The sequence below is a fragment of the Oncorhynchus clarkii genome, chromosome 18, assembly GCF_045791955.1.
Source record: "Oncorhynchus clarkii lewisi isolate Uvic-CL-2024 chromosome 18, UVic_Ocla_1.0, whole genome shotgun sequence".
Classification (NCBI taxonomy): Eukaryota; Metazoa; Chordata; class Actinopteri; order Salmoniformes; family Salmonidae; genus Oncorhynchus; species Oncorhynchus clarkii.
Genome location: NC_092164.1, coordinates 67618200 through 67639389, shown reverse-complemented (window position 1 = coordinate 67639389; position 21190 = coordinate 67618200). Strand labels below are relative to the sequence as shown.

The window sequence follows — 21190 nt, the reverse complement described above, 5'->3', positions numbered from 1 at the left end:
ATTGTGATGTCATTATGGGGTATTGTGATATCATTATGGGGTATTGTGATGTCATTATGGGGTATTGTGATGTCATTATGGGGTGTGATGTCATTATGGGGTATTGTGATGTCCTTATGGGTGTGATGTCGTGATGACATTATGAGGTATTGTGATGTCATTATGGGTAGTGTGATGTCATTATGGGGTATTGTGATGTCCTTATGGGTGTGATGTCGTGATGTCATTATGAGGTATTGTGATGTCATTATGGGTAGTGTGATGTCATTATGGGGTATTGTGATGTCATTATGAGGTATTGTGATGTCATTATGAGGTATTGTGATGTCATTATGGGGTATTGTGATGTCATTATGAGGTATTGTGATGTCATTATGAGGTATTGTGATGTCATTATGAGGTATTGTGATGTCATTATGGGTAGTGTGATGTCATTAAGGGGTGTGATGTCATTATGGGGTATTGTGATGTCCTTATGGGGTATTGTGATGTCATTATGGGGTATTATGATGTCCTTATGGGGTGTGATGTCATTATGGGGTATTGTGATGTCATTATGGGGTATTGTGATGTTCTTATGGGGTATTGTGATGTCATTATGGGGTATTGTGATGTAATTATGGGGTATTGTGATGTCATTATGGGGTATTGTGATGTCATTATGGGGTATTGTGATGTCATTATGGGGTATTGTGATGTCATTATGGGGTATTGTGATGTCATTATGGGGTATTGTGATGTCATTATGGGGTATTGTGATGTCATTATGGGGTATTGTGATGTTATTATGGGGTATTGTGATGTCATTATGTGGTATTGTGATGTCATTATGGGGTATTGTGATGTCCTTATGGGGTATTGTGATGTCATTATGGGGTATTGTGATGTCATTATGGGGTATTGTGATGTCATTATGGGTATTGTGATGTCATTATGGGGTATTGTGATGTCATTATGGGTTATTGTGATGTCCTTATGGGGTGTGATGTCATTATGGGGTATTGTGATGTCATTATGGGGTATTGTGATGTCCTTATGGGGTGTGATGTCATTATGGGGTATTGTGATGTCATTATGGGGTCTTGTGATGTCCTTATGGGGTATTGTGATGTCATTATGGGGTATTGTGATGTCCTTATGGGGTATTGTGATGTCATTATGGGGTATTATTATGTCCTTATGGGGTGTGATGTCATTATGGGGTATTGTGATGTCATTATGGGGTATTGTGATGTCATTATGGGGTATTGTGATGTTCTTATGGGGTATTGTGATGTCATTATGGGGTATTGTGATGTAATTATGGGGTATTGTGATGTCATTATGGGGTATTGTGATGTCCTTATGGGGTGTGATGTCATTATGGGGTATTGTGATGTTATTATGGGGTATTGTGATGTCCTTATGGGGTGTGATGTCATTATGGGGTATTGTGATGTCATTATGGGGTATTGTGATGTCATTATGGGGTATTGTGATGTTCTTATGGGGTATTGTGATGTCATTATGGGGTATTGTGATGTCATTATGGGGTATTGTGATGTCATTATGGGGTATTGTGATGTCATTATGGGGTATTGTGATGTCATTAAGGGGTATTGTGATGTCATTATGAGGTATTGTGATGTCATTATGGGGTATTGTGTGTAGATTGATGAGGTAAAACATATCATTTAATCCATTTTAGATTGAGGTTGTAACATAGAAAAAAATCCAGGGGTCTGAACACTTTCCGAATAAACTATAAGTCATTAAATACAGATCTAGTAGTGAAATACAATATATCTGGCCATGTAAGATGAGCACATGGAGTTCTCAAATCACTAGATCATATTATATAATTAATATAGGTATTAACCTGGAGGACTTTGGCCTGAGGACTCTCTTCAAACAGCAGGGCCTGTTGGTATAACGGGTCTAGAGTCTTCTTCACCACTCTGGTCTTCTTCTTAGCCAGACACGCCCCATTCTCCAACACATACACCTTCACGTAGGTCGCTGCAGGAAATTTATGCTGGAAATTAACCTCTGTGACTGGTCAGGATGAACAATAAAGTTTTTTTTCTATTCAAATCTAACCTGTGACTAGTCCGTGCACAAGAAATGAACAACAAGTTATTTTAATTAAAGTTTGATGTGCGTCAGTGAGATCAGTGTTAATTTAGGGTGAATCACCTACAGATGTTTAAAAAAATTGTGTTTCCACCAGATTACTTGTTGTGGAGGGTGGTGGGGGGTGGGGGGGGGGGGGGGTGGTTCCTCGTGATTCACCAGTACAAAGATACAGCGCTGAAGCAGAGAACATTCAAATTATAATGAACAATAAATGGTGGAACGATCCAAAGTGATGCGCTACAATGACGGCAAGGCACCATGGCAACCGTGCCTCCCTACAAGCTATGGGTATTGATCACATTCCGGCCTCTATTAGAGAAGAGGTGGGCCTCAGGGGTCTAAGGCACTGCAATGCTTGAGGCATCACTACAGATCCGACTTCGATCCCGGGCTGTTTCTCAACCCGGCCGCGACCAGGAGAACCCGTAAGGCGATGCACAATTGGCCCAGCGTCGCCCGGGTTAAAGGAGCGTTTTGGCCGGTCGGGATGTCCTTGTCCCATTGCGCTTTAGTGACTCCTGTGGTGGGCCGGGCGCGACGCACACTGACACGGTCGCCAGGTGTACGGTGTTTCCTCCGACACATTGGTGCGGCTGGCTTCTGGGTTAAGCAGGCATTGTGTCAAGAAGCAGTGCGGCTGGGTTGTGTTTCCGGAGGACGCCTGGCTCTCGACCTTCGCCACTCTCCTGAGTCCATACGAGAGTTGCAGTGATGAGACAAGACTGTAACTACCAATTGGATTCCACAAAATTTGGGGAGAAAGAGGGGGATAGAGGGGGGTAAGGAGGGGATAGAAGGAGGTAAGGAGGAGATAGAGGGAGGTAAGGAGGGATAGAGGGAGGTAAGGAGGAGATAGAGGGAGGTAAGGAGGGATAGAGGGAGGTAAGGGGGGGTAGAGGGGGGTAAGGAGGAGATATAGGGAGGTAAGGAGGGGATATAGGGAGGAAAGGAGGGGATAGAGGGAGGTAAGGAGGGGATATAGGGAGGTAAGGAGGGGATATAGGGAAGTAAGGAGGGGATAGAAGGAGGTAAGGAGGGGATATAGGGAGGTAAGGAGGGGATATAGGGAGGAAAGGAGGGGATAGAGGGAGGTAAGGAGGGGATAGAGGGAGGTAAGGGGAGATAGAGGGAGGTAAGGAGGAGATAGAGGGAGGTAAGGAGGGGATAGAGGGAGGTAAGGAGGGATAGGGGGGTAAGGAGGGGCTAGAGGGAGGTATGGAGGGGCTAGAGAGAGGAAAGGTGGGATGGAGGTAGGTAGGTAAGGAGCGATAGAGGGATGTAAGGAGGGATAGAGAGGGGATACAGACACACACTCTCACACACAGGGACATGTAAGAGGTAAGGAGGGATAGAGGGAGGTAAGGAGGGATAGAGAGGGGATACAGACACACACAGGGACATGTAGGAGGTAAGGAGGGATAGAGGGAGGTAAGGAGGGATAGAGAGGGGATACAGACACACACAGGGACATGTAGGAGGTAAGGAGAGATAGAGGGGATACAGACACACACAGGGACATGTCTCACATCCAAAATAAGATGGAGAGCCTATAGCTGAGGTCCTTCCTCCTCCCTCTACTCGTAGGTGATTGGTGTAAAACAGGGGGTAAAACAGCTCAACTAAAGGGAACGTTTTGGGATTTACAAACTACAGCCCACTAAGTACCCTGGTTTAAATAAAGATATGGATTTACAAACTACAGGCCACTAAGTACCCTGGTTTAAATGGAGATCTGGATTTACAAACTACAGGCCACTAAATACCCCTGGTTTAAATAAAGATATGGATTTACAAACTACAGGCCACTAAGTACCCTGGTTTAAATGAAGATCTGGATTTCTCAACATTCAAGTAGGGTCTTTGTGGTCCCTTCGCTGTCATCTTGTGGACACATTGCCCTCTGCCATGATTGGACTGCTGTGGTCCATGTTGGCTGTGATCTAGTGTACTATACTCTCACCGTTTTGCCCTCCTATTCAAGGCTTAGTCGTGTCTAATAGCTCTAATACTTTAAACCTCAATATGCATCTCGATAACATATCTATTTCACTTCTGAATGTATTCTGGAATCACTCCCTCGTCATTCAGGGTTGTTTGGAAAAAACAATAAAAAAGAAGACATAGAATTATCGTATCTTTGAACTTCCTGACGAATGCCATGCAGCCGAAATTTGTTTTAAAATAAAGGCATGTTAATTAATTTGATGAAGAGTGCTTTGGTCCTCCTTTCTTTTTCATAAAGTTATGTAGGTTTGTATTGTACCTGGTATGAACAATAAAGTTATGTAGGTTTGTATTGTACCTGGTATGAACAATAAAGTTATGTAGGTTTGTATTGTACCTGGTATGAACAATAAAGTTATGTAGGTTTGTGTTGTACCAGAGATGAACAATAAAGTTACGTAGGTTTGTATTGTACCAGAGATGAACAATAAAGTTATGTAGGTTTGTATTTTACCTGTGATGAATAAATGAACAATAAAGTTATGTAGGTTTGTATTGCACCTCAAATGAACAATAAAGTTCCCTGGGTTTGTAATTGTACCTGTGATTAACAATAAAGGTATGTAGGTTTGTATTGCACCTCAAATGAACAATAAAGTTACGTAGGTTTGTAATTGTACCTGTGATTAACAATAAAGTGATTTAGGTTTGTATTGTAGCTGTGATTAACAATAAAGTTATGGCGGTTTTTTTTAGTGCCTGGGATGATTAAATGAACAATAAAGATCTGTAGTTTTGTGTTGTACCTGGGATGTTCTTTGACCCTGGTTTAGGGGTCAGTCCTCTGGCCTGGTTGATCTCCACCTCTAGCTGGCCTCCTCTGTCCACCATACCCACATGGATGTCACCTACAGGAGGACAACACACACTCCTCATGTTTAGGGGCAGATGATTTTACTTAGCATGTAGTAATCTGGCCAGGAAAAGCTCTGTGCCTAGTTAGAGGCCAGAACCCTTCTACGGGTCAGATCAGAGGCCAGAACCCTTCTCCGGGTCAGATCAGAGGCCAGAACCCTTCTACGGGTCAGATCAGAGGCCAGAACCCTTCTCCGGGTCAGATCAGAGGCCAGAACCCTTCTCCGGGTCAGATCAGAGGCCAGGACCCTTCTCCAGGTCAGATCAGAGGCCAGAACCTTTCTCCAGGTCAGATCAGAGGCCAGAACCCTTCTCCGGGTCAGGTCAGAGGCCAGGACCCTTCTCCAGGTCAGATCAGAGGCCAGAACCTTTCTCCAGGTCAGATAAGAGGCCAGAACCCTTCTCCAGGTCAGATCAGAGGCCAGAACCCTTCTCCAGGTCAGAACCGAGGCCAGAACCCTTCTCCAGGTCAGATCAGAGGCCAGAACCCTTCTACGGGTCAGATCAGAGGCCAGAACCCTTCTCCGGGTCAGAACAGAGGCCAGGACCCTTCTCCGGGTCAGATCAGGTTACATTCTGGCCATATTATCATGTCGTATCTGATCAGAAAGTGTAGTTTCAGCCTGCAGTACCACTGTTGATCAGCAGGGAGAGACAGAAAGCGTGTAGTCTGTTCCACTGTCCTCACAATTATTTACCAAGTGATTTAGGCATAGAATACTCATATTTACATACCTTCATAAAATTCATTAAATATGTAGAGCCATCTCCATATTCACACACCACCTGGTATCTAATGTAGAGCCATCTCCATATTCATATACCACCTGGTATCTAATGTAGAGCCATCTCCATATTCACACACCACCTGGTATCTAATGTAGAGCCATCTCCATATTCATATACCACCAGGTATCTAATGTAGAGCAATCTCCATATTCATATACCACCTGGTATCTAATGTAGAGCCATCTCCATATTCACACACCACCTGGTATCTAATGTAGAGCCATCTCCATATTCATATACCACCTGGTATCTAATGTAGAGCCATCTCCATATTCATATACCACCTGGTATCTAATGTAGAGCCATCTCCATACTCATATACCACCTGGTATCTAATGTAGAGCCATCTCCATATTCATATACCACCTGGTATCTAATGTAGAGCCATCTCCATATTCATATACCACCTGGTATCTAATGTAGAGCCATCTCCATATTCACACACCACCTGGTATCTAATGTAGAGCCATCTCCATATTCATATACCACCTGGTATCTAATGTAGAGCCATCTCCATATTCACACACCACCTGGTATCTAATGTAGAGCCATCTCCATATTCATATACCACCTGGTATCTAATGTAGAGCAATCTCCATATTCATATACCACCTGGTATCTAATGTAGAGCCATCTCCATATTCATATACCACCTGGTATCTAATGTAGAGCAATCTCCATATTCATATACCACCTGGTCTCTAATGTAGAGCCATCTCCATATTCATTTACCACCTGGTATCTAATGTAGAGCCATCTCCATATTCATATACCACCTGGTATCTGACGATCAGCAAACACAGAGGGGGGAGGAGCTATGTTAATGGCGTCTTGGCATATATTAAGTTATCACATCACAGAAGCTGTTTTCAGACAGAGAGACTTCAATGATTTGACTTACCCATGGAGGGTGTGGCTAGTGTCTGTCGGCCTACGATCTGGGCGGGGCCTAGTCCATCCAGAAAGTCACTAAACTGGCTCTCTGGACCCATGCGAGTGGGGGGGAAGATAAACCTAGAGAGAGAAAAAGAGAGAGTGAAAGGAATAGAATGAGTGATTGATGGATGGAATGGTGTGATTTAATGACGTGTAGCAGTAGAGTAGCTGGAGACAGTTCGGGCTACGACATGGACTGAACCACAGCTGCAGCAGGCCGCTGGGTACAGGCAGGTACAACGCTCACGTACAGCAGTAAGAGAACGAGTAATATATGAGTAGCGTACGTTCCGTCAGAGCTGTTGGAGTTGGTGCTGCCGTCGGTGGACTCCTTACTGCCCTGTCGCGTGACCCGGTTCCTCATCTCCACAGCGATGCCCGTCTCCGTGCTCCGCCGGATCGTACCACGCAGCTTCTTCACTCGTTCTTCTGGAGATGAGAGGTAAGAGGTCAGGGGTTAGAAGTTAAAGGTTAGGGGTTCGAGGACCGATCAAGACCGTTCTGAAGACTTCTAGTAACTGTATCTGACACTGAGTCACTTTATTATCTCTTCATTCTCTCTATATTCTCTCTATATTCTCTCTTCATTCTCTCTTCATTCTCTCTATATTCTCTCTATATTCTCTTTATATTCTCTCTATATTCTCCCTTTATTATCTCTTTATTGTCCCTATATTCTCTCTATACTCTCTCTATATTCTCTCTATATTCTCTCGATATTCTCTCTATATTCTCTCTATATTCTCTCTTCATTCTCTCTTTATTATCTCTATATTCTCTCTTCATTCTCTCTTTATTATCTCTATATTCTCTCTTCATTCTCTCTTTCTTATCTCTATATTCTCTCTATATTCTCTCTATATTCTCTCTTCATTCTCTCTTCATTCTCTCTATATTCTCTCTATATTCTCTCTTCATTCTCTCTTTATTATCTCTATATTCTCTCTATATTATCTCTATTCTCTCTCTATATTCTCTGTATATATTCTCTATATATTCTCTCTTCATTCTCTCTACATTCTCTATATATTATCTCTATATTCTCTCTATATTCTCTCTACACTCTCTCTTTATTATCTCTATATTCTCTCTATATTCTCTCTATATTCTCTCTTCATTCTCTCTTCAGTCTCTCTATATTCTCTCTATATTATCTCTATACTCTCTCTCTATTATCTCTATATTCTCTCTATATTCTCTCTATATTCTCTATATATTCTCTCTTCATTCTCTCTATATTCTCTCCCGCTCTCTTTTTCTCTCACACTCTCTGTCTCTCTCTCTCTCTCACACACACAAACATACCATAGCAAATCAACAATGGACAGGATTCATGTATGAGGAAGGAGGGAGGGTAAAGGAGGACTGTAAGGAGAAAGTATTTACTGTTGTAGAAAAAAGTGAGAGCTGGCTCACTAACCCCCCAAGCAGCTTTCAGGGCATCTGGCACAGAGATGTCATTGAGGTGTGTGTGTGTGTGTGTGTGTGTGTGTGTGTGTGTGTGTGTGTGTGTGTGTGTGTGTGTGTGTGTGTGTGTGTGTGTGTGTGTGTGTGTGTGTGTGTGTGTGTGTGTGTGTGTGTGTGGTGTGTGTGTGTGTGTGTTTGAGCCATTGAGGGTGATGTAAGCATAATTATGCCACGCTCCATGTGATCTGCAGAGGTGTATCTTCCTGCTAGTTCTCTGTTTTGACTCCCTGCTAGTGCTCTGTTGTATCTCCCTGCTAGTTCTCTGTTTTGACTCCCTGCTAGTTCTCTGTTGTATCTCCCTGCTAGTTCTCTGTTTTGACTCCCTGCTAGTTCTCTGTTGTATCTCCCTGCTAGTTCTCTGTTTTGACTCCCTGCTAGTTCTCTGTTGTATCTCCCAGCTAGTTCTCTGTTTTGACTCCCTGCTAGTTCTCTGTTTTGACTCCCTGCTAGTTCTCTGTTTTGACTCCCTGGCTAGTTCTCTGTTTTGACTCCCTGCTAGTTCTCTGTTTTGACTCGCTGGCTAGTTCTCTGTTTTGACTCCCTGCTAGTTCTCTGTTTTGACTCCCTGGCTAGTTCTCTGTTTTATCTCTCTGGCTAACTCACAGCTGTCACATTCTCTCCCTCTCCTCTCCTTCGCTCCCTTCATCCCTCCATTTCACTCCCTTCCCTCCCCCTTCATCCCTACACCCCCCATGATATTATTTGAATAGTAAAATGTATTTGAAACACACACAGTCAGCGGTAAGATGAAAAGAGCTAGCTATAAATACATGAACAGTAGGGTGTGCAGGTCCCCTGGGACTATACATAGGAATATAAAACACTGAGCCAGGTAATATACACACACACACACACACACACACACACACACACACACACACACACATACACACACCCCCACACACACACACACACACACACACACACACACACACACACACACACACACACACACACACACACACACACACACACATGCTTAGAAACATACACACGTAAAAGTTCAGAAACAAACACTCACATATGAGCAACAAGGAGGCAAAGGTTTGTTTGTTAGAATAAATACATGTTATATGATATACTAATATATACATGTAATATGATATACTAATATATACATGTAATATGATATACTAATATATACATGTAATATTATATACTAATATATACATGTAATATGATATATCAATATATACATGTAATATGATATATCAATATATACATTTCATGTGATATACTAATATATACATTTAATATGATATACTAATATATACATGTAATATTATATACTAATATATACATGTAATATGATATATCAATATATACATGTAATATTATATATTAATATATACATGTAATATGATAAACTAATATATACATGTAATATGATCTATCAATATATACATGTAATATGATATACTAATATATACATGTAATATGATATACTAATATATACATGTAATAGGATATACTAATATATACATGTAATATGATATATCAATATATACATGTAATATGATATACTAATATATACATGTAATATGATATACTAATATATACATGTAATATGATATACCAATATATACAGTGCCTTGCGAAAGTATTCGGCCCCCTTGAACTTTGCGACCTTTTGCCACATTTCAGGCTTCAAACATAAAGATATAAAACTGTATTTTTTTGTGAAGAATCAACAACAAGTGGGACACAATCATGAAGTGGAACGACATTTATTGGATATTTCAAACTTTTTTAACAAATCAAAAACTGAAAAATTGGGCGTGCAAAATTATTCAGCCCCTTTACTTTCAGTGCAGCAAACTCTCTCCAGAAGTACAATGAGGATCTCTGAATGATCCAATGTTGACCTAAATGACTAATGATGATAAATACAATCCACCTGTGTGTAATCAAGTCTCCGTATAAATGCACCTGCACTGTGATAGTCTCAGAGGTCCGTTAAAAGCGCAGAGAGCATCATGAAGAACAAGGAACAGACCAGGCAGGTCCGAGATACTGTTGTGAAGAAGTTTAAAGCCGGATTTGGATACAAAAAGATTTCCAAAGCTTTAAACATCCCAAGGTGCACTGTGCAAGTGATAATATTGAAATGGAAGGAGTATCAGACCACTGCAAATCTACCAAGACCTGGCCGTCCCTCTAAACTTTCAGCTCATACAAGGAGAAGACTGATCAGAGATGCAGCCAAGAGGCCCATGATCACTCTGGATGAACTGCAGAGATCTACAGCTGAGGTGGGAGACTCTGTCCATAGGACAACAATCAATCGTATATTGCACAAATCTGGCCTTTATGGAAGAGTGGCAAGAAGAAAGCCATTTCTTAAAGATATCCATAAAAAGTGTTGTTTAAAGTTTGCCACAAGCCACCTGGGAGACACACCAAACATGTGGAAGAAGGTGCTCTGGTCAGATGAAACCAAAATTGAACTTTTTGGCAACAATGCAAAACGTTATGTTTGGCGTAAAAGCAACACAGCTGAACACACCATCCCCACTGTCAAACATGGTGGTGGCAGCATCATGGTTTGGGCCTGCTTTTTTTCAGCAGGGACAGGGAAGATGGTTACAATTGATGGGATGATGGATGGAGCCAAATACAGGACCATTCTGGAAGAAAACCTGATGGAGTCTGCAAAAGACCTGAGACTGGGACGGAGATTTGTCTTCCAACAAGACAATGATCCAAAACATAAAGCAAAATCTACAATGGAATGGTTCAAAAATAAACATATCCAGGTGTTAGAATGGCCAAGTCAAAGTCCAGACCTGAATCCAATCGAGAATCTGTGGAAAGAACTGAAAACTGCTGTTCACAAATGCTCTCCATCCAACCTCACTGAGCTCGAGCTGTTTTGCAAGGAGGAATGGGAAAAAAATTCAGTCTCTCGATGTGCAAAACTGATAGAGATATATCCCAAGCGACTTACAGCTGTAATCGCAGCAAAAGGTGGCGCTACAAAGTATTAACTTAAGGGGGCTGAATAATTTTGCACGCCCAATTTTTCAGTTTTTGATTTTAAAAAAGTTTGAAATATCCAATAAATGTCGTTCCACTTCATGATTGTGTCCCACTTGTTGTTGATTCTTCACAAAAAAATACAGTTTTATATCTTTATGTTTGAAGCCTGAAATGTGGCAAAAGGTCGCAAAGTTCAAGGGGGCCGAATACTTTCGCAAGGCACTGTACATGTAATATGATATACTAATATATACATGTAATATGATATACTAATATATACATGTAATATGATATACTAATATATACATGTAATATGATATACTAATATATACATGTAATATGATATACTAATATATACATGTAATATTATATACTAATATGTACACATAATATGATATATCAATATATACATGTAATATGATATATCAATATATACATGTTATATGATATATCAATATATACATTTAATGTGATATACTAATATATACATTTAATATGATATACTAATATATACATGTAATATTATATACTAATATATACATGTAATATGATATATCAATATATACATGTAATATGATATATTAATATATACATGTAATATGATATACTAATATATACATGTAATATGATCTATCAATATATACATGTATTATGATATACTAATATATACATGTAATATGATATACTAATATATACATGTAATATGATATACTAATATATACATGTAATATGATCTATCAATATATACATGTAATATGATATACTAATATATACATGTAATATGATATACTAATATATACATGTAATATGATATATCAATATATACATGTAATATGGTATACTAATATATACATGTAATATGATATATCAATATATACATGTAATATGATATACTAATATATACATGTAATATGATATACCAATATATACATGTAATATGATATATCAATATATACATGTAATATGATATACTAATATATACATGTAATATGATATACTAATATATACATGTAATATGATATACTAAAATATACATGTAATATGATGTACTAATATATACATGTAATATGATATACTAATATATACTTGTAATATGATATATCAATATATACATGTAATATGACATACTAATATATACATGTAATAGGATATACTAATATATACATGTAATATGATATACTAATATATACTTGTAATATGATATATCAATATATACATGTAATATGATATACTAATATATACATGTAATAGGATATATTAACATATACATTTAATAGGATATATTAATATATACATTTAATATGATATATCAATATATACATGTAATATGATATATCAATATATACATGTAATAGGATATATTAATATATACATGTAATAGGATATACTAATATATACATTTAATATGATATATCAATGTACCAAACTCATTGTCTTTGCCTTTTGTCTTTGAGCGCCGACAGTTACTGTCATAGCAACCAGACAACCCTGGTGACTGTAGCAACCGAGACAGGCTCAGGGACAAAATATCTGAGGCTAAAAATACATATGTGTAGTGGACCCTGGTGATTTAGAGAAAGGTAGGCTAGGGGAAGATAGTGGACCCTGGTGATTTAGAGAAAGGGAGGCTAGGGGAAGATAGTGGACCCTGGTGATTTAGAGAAAGGGAGGCTAGGGGAAGATAGTGGACCCTGGTGATTTAGAGAAAGGGAGGCTAGGGGAAGATAGTGGACCCTGGTGATTTAGAGAAAGGGAGGCTAGGGGAAGATAGTGGACCCTGGTGATTTAGAGAAAGGGAGGCTAGGGGGAGAAAGTGGACCCTGGTGATTTAGAGAAAGGGAGGCTAGGAGGAGATAGTGGACCCTGGTGATTTAGAGAAAGGGAGGCTAGTGGGAGATAGTGGACCCTGGTGATTTAGAGAAAGGTAGGCTAGTGGGAGATAGTGGACCCTGGTGATTTAGAGAAAGGGAGGCTAGTGGGAGATAGTGGACCCTGGTGATTTAGAGAAAGGGAGGCTAGGGGGAGATAGTGGACCCTGGTGATTTAGAGAAAGGGAGGCTAGGGGGAGATAGTGGACCCTGGTGATTTAGAGAGAGGGAGGCTAGGGGGAGAAAGTGGACCCTGGTGATTTAGAGAAAGGGAGGCTAGGGGGAGATAGTGGACCCTGGTGATTTAGAGAGGGGGAGGCTAGGGGGAGAAAGTGGACCCTGGTGATTTAGAGAAAGGGAGGCTAGGGGGAGATAGTGGACCCTGGTGATTTAGAGAGAGGGAGGCTAGGGGGAGAAAGTGGACCCTGGTGATTTAGAGAAAGGGAGGCCATAGGGAGATAGTGGACCCTGGTGATTTAGAGAAAGGGAGGCTAGGGGGAGATAGTGGACCCTGGTGATTTAGAGAAAGGGAGGCTATGGGGAGATAGTGGACCCTGGTGATTTAGAGAAATGGAGGCTAGGGGGAGATAGTGGACCCCGGTGATTTAGAGAAAGGGAGGCTAGAGGGAGATAATGGACCCTGGTGATTTAGAAAAAGTGGGGCTATATGGGGAGATAGTGGACCCTGGTGATTTAGAGAAAGGGAGGCTAGGGGGAGATAGTGGACCCTGGTGATTTAGAGAAAGGGAGGCCATAGGGAGATAGTGGACCCCGGTGATTTAGAGTATTAGAGATAAGGGGGAGAAAGTGGACCCTGGTGATTTAGAGAAGGGAGGCTAGGGGGAGATAGTGGACCCTGGTGATTTAGAGAAAGGGAGGCTAGGGGGAGATAGTGGACCCTGGTGATTTAGAGAAAGGGAGGCTAGGGGGAGATAGTGGACCCTGGTGATTTAGAGAAAGGGAGGCCATAGGGAGATAGTGGACCCCGGTGATTTAGAGAAAGGGAGGCTAGGGGGAGATAGTGGACCCTGGTGATTTAGAGAAAGGGAAGCTAGAGGGAGATAGTGGACCCTGGTGATTTAGAGAAAGGGAGGCTAGGGGGAGAAAGTGGACCCTGGTGATTTAGAGAAAGGGAGGCCATAGGGAGATAGTGGACCCTGGTGATTTAGAGAAAGGGAGGCTAGGGGGAGAAAGTGGACCCTGGTGATTTAGAGAAAGGGAGGCCATAGGGAGATAGTGGACCCTGGTGATTTAGAGAAAGGGAGGCTAGGGGAAGATAGTGGACCCTGGTGATTTAGAGAAAGGGAGGCCATAGGGAGATAGTGGACCCTGGTGATTTAGAGAAAGGGAGGCTAGGGGGAGATAGTGGACCCTGGTGATTTAGAGAGAGGGAGGCTAGGGGGAGAAAGTGGACCCTGGTGATTTAGAGAAAGGGAGGCTATGGGGAGAAAGAGACATCGGGTGCACCTTGACATGGATGTAACTTGATGTAATGGTGATGGAACAAAACCTAATAGGGTAGTGCTGTTGTGATGTAGGCCTACTGTAAATGCTGTAGGTTCTCTGGTACAGCCCCCAACAGCTCCACTAGAGATTCAACATCCAATGATGAGAGAGAGAGAGAGAGAGAGAGAGAGAGAGAGAGAGAGAGAGAGAGAGAGAGAGAGAGAGACTGAGGAAGAGAGAGAGACGAAGAGAGAGAAGGAGACAGAGAGAGAGAGCGAGATACAAAGAGAGATAGGGGGAGAGAGAGGAGAGGAGAGGAGAGGAGAGGAGAGGAGAGGAGAGGAGAGGAGACAGCAGTGGAGGATCAGAGAGAGAGAGAGAGAGAGAGAGAGAGAGAGAGAGAGAGAGAGAGAGAGAGAGAGAGAGAGAGAGAGAGAGGAGACAGTACTGGAGGATCAGAGGAACTGCTATGTATCTATTATAAGCCTGTAGTCAGGAATATCTCTCCCAAGCAATACGCTCAGACAAACTCTAAGGCCCCCGCTACCATGACAACTCTGGCCCTCAGATACTGACACAAACTCCCCCTTCTGAGACAACAGGGTGTCATAACCAGATCATTTCCAGTCTGGCTGCTCGCTGTAATGATCAATCAACCAACCAATCAATCAACTGACCAACCAACCAACCAACAAGCCAATCAACAAACCAACCAATAAGCCAATCAACAAACCAACAAATAATTCAATCAACAAACCAACCAATCAATAAGCCAACATCCCCCCCCCCCCCCCCCCCCCCGGGTTCATGTGGTGAACTGCAGTGAACTTTCCCTTCTCTTTTCTCCATCCGTTTCCATGGCAATGCCATCTGCACTGCACCAAGATCTCATCCCGGGTGCTCACCAGCTTTCTCCCCCCGTCTCGCTCTCTCTCCCTCTATCTCTCTCTCTCGCTCTCCCTCTATCTCTCTCTCACTCTCTCTCCCTCTATCTCTCTCTCTCTCTCGCTCTCCCTCCATCTCTCTCTCTCTCACTCTCTCTCCCTCTCTCTCTCTCACACTCTCTCTCCCTCTCCCTCTCACTCTCTCTCCCTCTATCTCTCTCTCTCTCACTCCCTCTCCCTCTCTCTCTCGCTCACTCTCTCTCCCTCTCTCTCTCACTCTCTCTCCCTCTCTCTCTCTCTCTCTCTCTCTCTCTCTCTCTCTCTCTCTCTCTCTCTCTCTCTCTCTCTCTCTTCCTCCCTCTCGCTTCCTCTCTCTCTCTCACGCTCTCTCTCTCGCTCTCTCTTCCTCTCTCTCTCTCTCTCTCACGCTCTCTCTCTCTCACATTCTCTCTCTCTACCAGGGCTCTCCAACCCTGTTCCTGGAGAGCTACCATCCTGTAGATTTTCACTCCAACCCTAATAGTTATCTGGTTGATCAGCTGAACCAGGTTAATTCCAGGAGGGTGTCTCTCCAGTAACAGGGTTGGAGTTAAAACCTACTACAGGAAGGTATCTCTCCAGGAACAGGGTTGGAGTTAAAACCTACAGGAGGGTAGCTCTCCAGGAACAGGGTTGGACTTAAAACCTACAGGAGGGTGTCTCTCCAGGAACAGGGTTGGAGTTAAAACCTACAGGTGGGTGTCTCTCCAGGAACAGGGTTGGGGTTAAAACCTACAGGAAGGTATCGCTCCAGGAACAGGGTTGGAGTTAAAACCTACAGGAGTGTATCTCTCCAGGAACAGGGTTGGAGTTAAAACCTACAGGAGGGTGTCTCTCCAGGAACAGGGTTGGAGTTAAAACCTACAGGAGGGTAGCTCTCCAGGAACAGGGTTGGAGTTAAAACCTGCAGGAGGGTAGCTCTCCAGGAACAGGGTTGGACTTAAAACCTACAGGAGGGTGTGTCTCCAGGAACAGGGTTGGAGTTAAAACCTACAGGAAGGTATCGCTCCAGGAACAGGGTTGGAGTTAAAACCTACAGGAGGGTGTCTCTCCAGGAACAGGGTTGGAGTTAAAACCTACAGGAGGGTGTCTCTCCAGGAACAGGGTTGGAGTTAAAACCTACAGGAAGGTATCGCTCCAGGAACAGGGTTGGAGTTAAAACCTACAGGAGGGTGTCTCTCCAGGAACAGGGTTGGAGTTAAAACCTACAGGAGGGTGTCTCTCCAGGAACAGGGTTGGAGTTAAAACCTACAGGAGGGTGTCTCTCCAGGAACAGGGTTGGAGTTAAAACCTACAGGAGGGTGTCTCTCCAGGAACAGGGTTGGAGTTAAAACCTACAGGAGGGTGTCTCTCCAGGAACAGGGTTGGAGTTAAAACCTACAGGAGGGTGTCTCTCCAGGAACGGGGTTGGAGAGTTAAAAGTACAAAATGTAAATAATAAAAAATAAAGTAACACAATAAAATAGCAATAATGAGGCTATAGGGTACAGGTACCAAGTATATGTGCGGGGTTACAGGTTTGTCAAGGTTATTTATACATGTAGGGGGGGGAGTTAAGTGACTATGCATAGATAATAAACAGAGAGTAGCAGCAGTTTACAAAACAAATGGAGGGGGTGTCAGTGTAAATAGTCTGGTGGCCATTTGATTAATTGTTCAGCAGTCTTATGGCTTGGAGGTCGAAGCTGTTAAGGAGCCTTTTGGACCTAGACTTGGCGCTACGGTTCAGCTTACCGTGCGGTAGCAGAGAGAACAGTCTGACTTGGGTGACTTTTATTGGGCCTTCCTCTGATACCGCCCAGTATATAGATCCTGGATGGCAGGAAGCTTGGCCCCAGTGATGTACTGGGCCATACGCACTACTCTCTGTAGCGGCTTACGGTCAGATGCCGAGCAGTTGCCATACCAGGCGGTGATGCAACCAGTCAGGATGCTCTCGATGGTTCAGCTGTATAACTTTTTGAGGATCTGGGGACTGATGTCATCATCTTTTCAGTCTCCTGAGGGGGGGAAAGGTGTTGTCGTGCCTTCTTCACGACTGTCTTGGTGTGTTTGGACCATGACGTGTAGTTACCTACCCTCACAACCTAGGGGCGGCCCATCAGGAAGTCCAGGATCCAGTTGCAGAGGGAGGTGTTTAGTCCCAGGGCACTATGGTGTTGAATGCTGAGCTGTACTCGATGAACAGTATTCTCTCATAGGTGTTTATTTTGTCCAGATGGGAAAAGGCAGTGTGGAGTGTGATTGAGATTGCATCATCGGTGGATCTGTTGGGGCGGTATGCAAATTGGAGTGGGTCTAGGGTATCCGGGAGGATGCTGTTAATGTGAGCCATAACCAGCCTTTCAAAGCACTTCATGGCTACCGACGTGAGTGCTACGGGGTGCTAATCATTTAGGCAGGTTACCTTCTCTTCCTTGGACACAGGGACTATGGTGGTCTGCTTGAAACATGTAGGTATTACAGACTCGGTCAGGGAGAGGTTGAAAATGTCAGTGAAGACACTTGATAGTTGGTCCATGCATGCTTTGAATACACCTCCTGGTAATCCGTCTGGCCCCTCGGCTTTGTGAATGTTGACCTGTTTATTAAAGGTGTTACTCACATCATCTACCGAGAACGTTATCACACAGTCGTCAAAAACAGCTGGTGCTCTCATGTGTGCTTCAGTGTTGCTTGCCACGAATCGAGCACAAAAGGCATTTAGCTTGACTGGTAGGCTCGCGTCACTGGGCAGCTCACGACTGGGTTTCCATTTGTAGTCCGTAATAGTTATCAAGCCCTGCCACTTCCGACATACGTCAGTGCCAGTGTATAAGGATGCGATCTTAGTCCTGTAGTGATGCTTTGTTGTCAGATGGTTCGTCTGAAGACAGAGTGGGATTTCTTATAAGTGTCCAGCTCCTTGAAAGCGGCAGCTCTAGCCTTTAGCTCGATGCGGATGTTGCCTGTAATCCATGGCTTCTGATTGCGATATGTACGTACAGTCACTGTCGGGAAGACGTCATCGATGCACTTATTGATGAAGCCGATGACTGAGGTGGTATACTCCTCAATGCCATTGGATGAATCCCGGAACATATTCCAGACTGTGCAAAACACTCCTGTAGAGTAGCATCCACATCTATATTAACCATGTATACTGTATACTGTCTATATTAACCATGTATACTGTATACTGTCTATATTAACCATGTATACTGTCTATATTAACCATGTATACTGTATACTGTCTATATTAACCATGTATACTGTATACTGTCTATATTAACCATGTATACTGTCTATATTAACCATGTATACTGTCTATATTAACCATGTATACTGTATACTGCCTATATTAACCATGTATACTGTATACTGTCTATATTAACCATGTATACTGTATACTGTCTATATTAACCATGTATACTGTCTATATTAACCATGTATACTGTATACTGTCTATATTAACCATGTATACTGTCTATATTAACCATGTATACTGTATACTGTCTATATTAACCATGTATACTGTATACTGTCTATATTAACCATGTATACTGTGTACTGTCTATATTAACCATGTATATTGTCTATATTAACCATGTATACTGTATACTGTCTATATTAACCATGTATACTGTCTATATTAACCATGTATACTGTATACTGTCTATATTAACCATGTATACTGTATACTGTCTATATTAACCATGTGTACTGTATACTGTCTATATTAACCATGTATACTGTATACTGTCTATATTAACCATGTATACTGTATACTGTCTATATTAACCATCTATACTGTATACTGTCTATATTAACCATGTATACTGTCTATATTAACCATGTATACTGTATACTGTCTATATTAACCATGTATACTGTCTATATTAACCATGTATACTGTATACTGTCTATATTAACCATCTATACTGTCTATATTAACCATGTATACTGTCTATATTAACCATGTATACTGTCTATATTAAATATGTATACTGTCTATATTAACCATGTATACTGTATACTGTCTATATTAACCATGTATACTGTATACTGTCTATATTAACCATCTATACTTTATACTGTCTATATTAACCATGTATACTGTCTATATTAACCATGTATACTGTCTATATTAACCATGTATACTGTCTATATTAACCATGTATACTGTATACTGTCTATATTAACCATGTATACTGTCTATATTAACCATGTATACTGTATACTGTCTATATTAACCATGTATACTGTATACTGTCTATATTAACCATGTATACTGTGTACTGTCTATATTAACCATGTATACTGTCTATATTAACCATGTATACTGTATACTGTCTATATTAACCATGTATACTGTCTATATTAACCATGTATACTGTCTATATTAACCATGTGTACTGTATACTGTCTATATTAACCATGTATACTGTATACTGTCTATATTAACCATGTATACTGTATACTGTCTATATTAACCATCTATACTGTATACTGTCTATATTAACCATGTATACTGTCTATATTAACCATGTATACTGTATACTGTCTATATTAACCATGTATACTGTCTATATTAACCATCTATACTGTCTATATTAACCATGTATACTGTCTATATTAACCATGTATACTGTCTATATTAAATATGTATACTGTCTATATTAACCATGTATACTGTATACTGTCTATATTAACCATGTATACTGTATACTGTCTATATTAACCATCTATACTTTATACTGTCTATATTAACCATGTATACTGTCTATATTAACCATGTATACTGTCTATATTAACCATGTATACTGTCTATATTAACCATGTATACTGTATACTGTCTATATTAACCATGTATACTGAATATATTAACCATGTATACTGAATATATTAACCATGTATACTGTATACTGAATATATTAACCATGTATGCTGTCTATATTGCTTGTAATTGATAATAAGTATTGATATAAAAATAAAAAAAATCTGTTAATTGTTATGGATGTATTGTATTAAAAACCCAATAATGTAGTGGGTCCATCAGACCTGTGAACATTGGGTGAATAACAAAAACATGGGTTATTCTAATTCACCAAGGGTTAATATAATTCACCAATGGTTAATATGATTCACCAAGGGTTAATATAATTCACCAAGGGTTAATATGATTCACCAAGGGTTAATATAATTCACCAAGGGTTAATATGATTCACCAATGTTTAATATAATTCACCAAGGGTTAATATGATTCACCAAGGGTTAATATAATTCACCAAGGGGTAATATGATTCACCAAGGGTTATTGTGATTCACCAAGGGTTAATATGATTCACCAAGGGTTAATATAATTCACCAAGGGGTAATATGATTCACCAAGGGTTAATATGATTCACCAAGGATTAATATGATTCACCAAGGGTAAATATGATTCACCAAGGGTTAATATGATTCACCAAGGGGTAATATAATTCACCAATACATGTCTTGATACTCCAGAAAGTATTTCCAGCAGGTTGTAAATCACAGCTGACCTGGTACATCGTCTATGGCCTCCATTAAGAATGCTCTTGTTCAGTTTCAATGACTCAATATTTTGAACAAAAACGGATGAATGTAACTCAGGCTGGGAATGTCAAGAAAATTGAATTAGCAAGGGCAATGAAGTCAGTCATATCATGGCTAATAAGCTAGCGTGTCTATTCATGAAAAAAAGCTAAAAACAGCTAGCTGCTAGGAGGATGTAATGTCATTTTAGGAGTGGGTGAGTGACTGAAATTTCCAACTCATATTTCTTCCCATCCTTTCTCCTCCTCT

The 21190-nt window shown here is 41.0% G+C and overlaps 1 protein-coding gene across 1 annotated transcript in view; it reads right to left on the bottom strand.

Moving 5' to 3' along the window:
- The window catches only part of LOC139372783 (regulating synaptic membrane exocytosis protein 3-like), a 67614-nt gene that overhangs the window by 2445 nt on the left and 43979 nt on the right, over positions 1 to 21190 (bottom strand). Inside the window, exons 3-6 of the mRNA XM_071112587.1 lie at positions 6987 to 7128; positions 6665 to 6777; positions 4866 to 4967; positions 1859 to 1998 (exon numbers count right to left, since the gene is read on the bottom strand). Coding sequence (XP_070968688.1) covers positions 1859 to 1998; positions 4866 to 4967; positions 6665 to 6777; positions 6987 to 7128 — 497 coding nt within the window. The remainder of the gene's footprint in view (positions 1 to 1858; positions 1999 to 4865; positions 4968 to 6664; positions 6778 to 6986; positions 7129 to 21190) is intronic.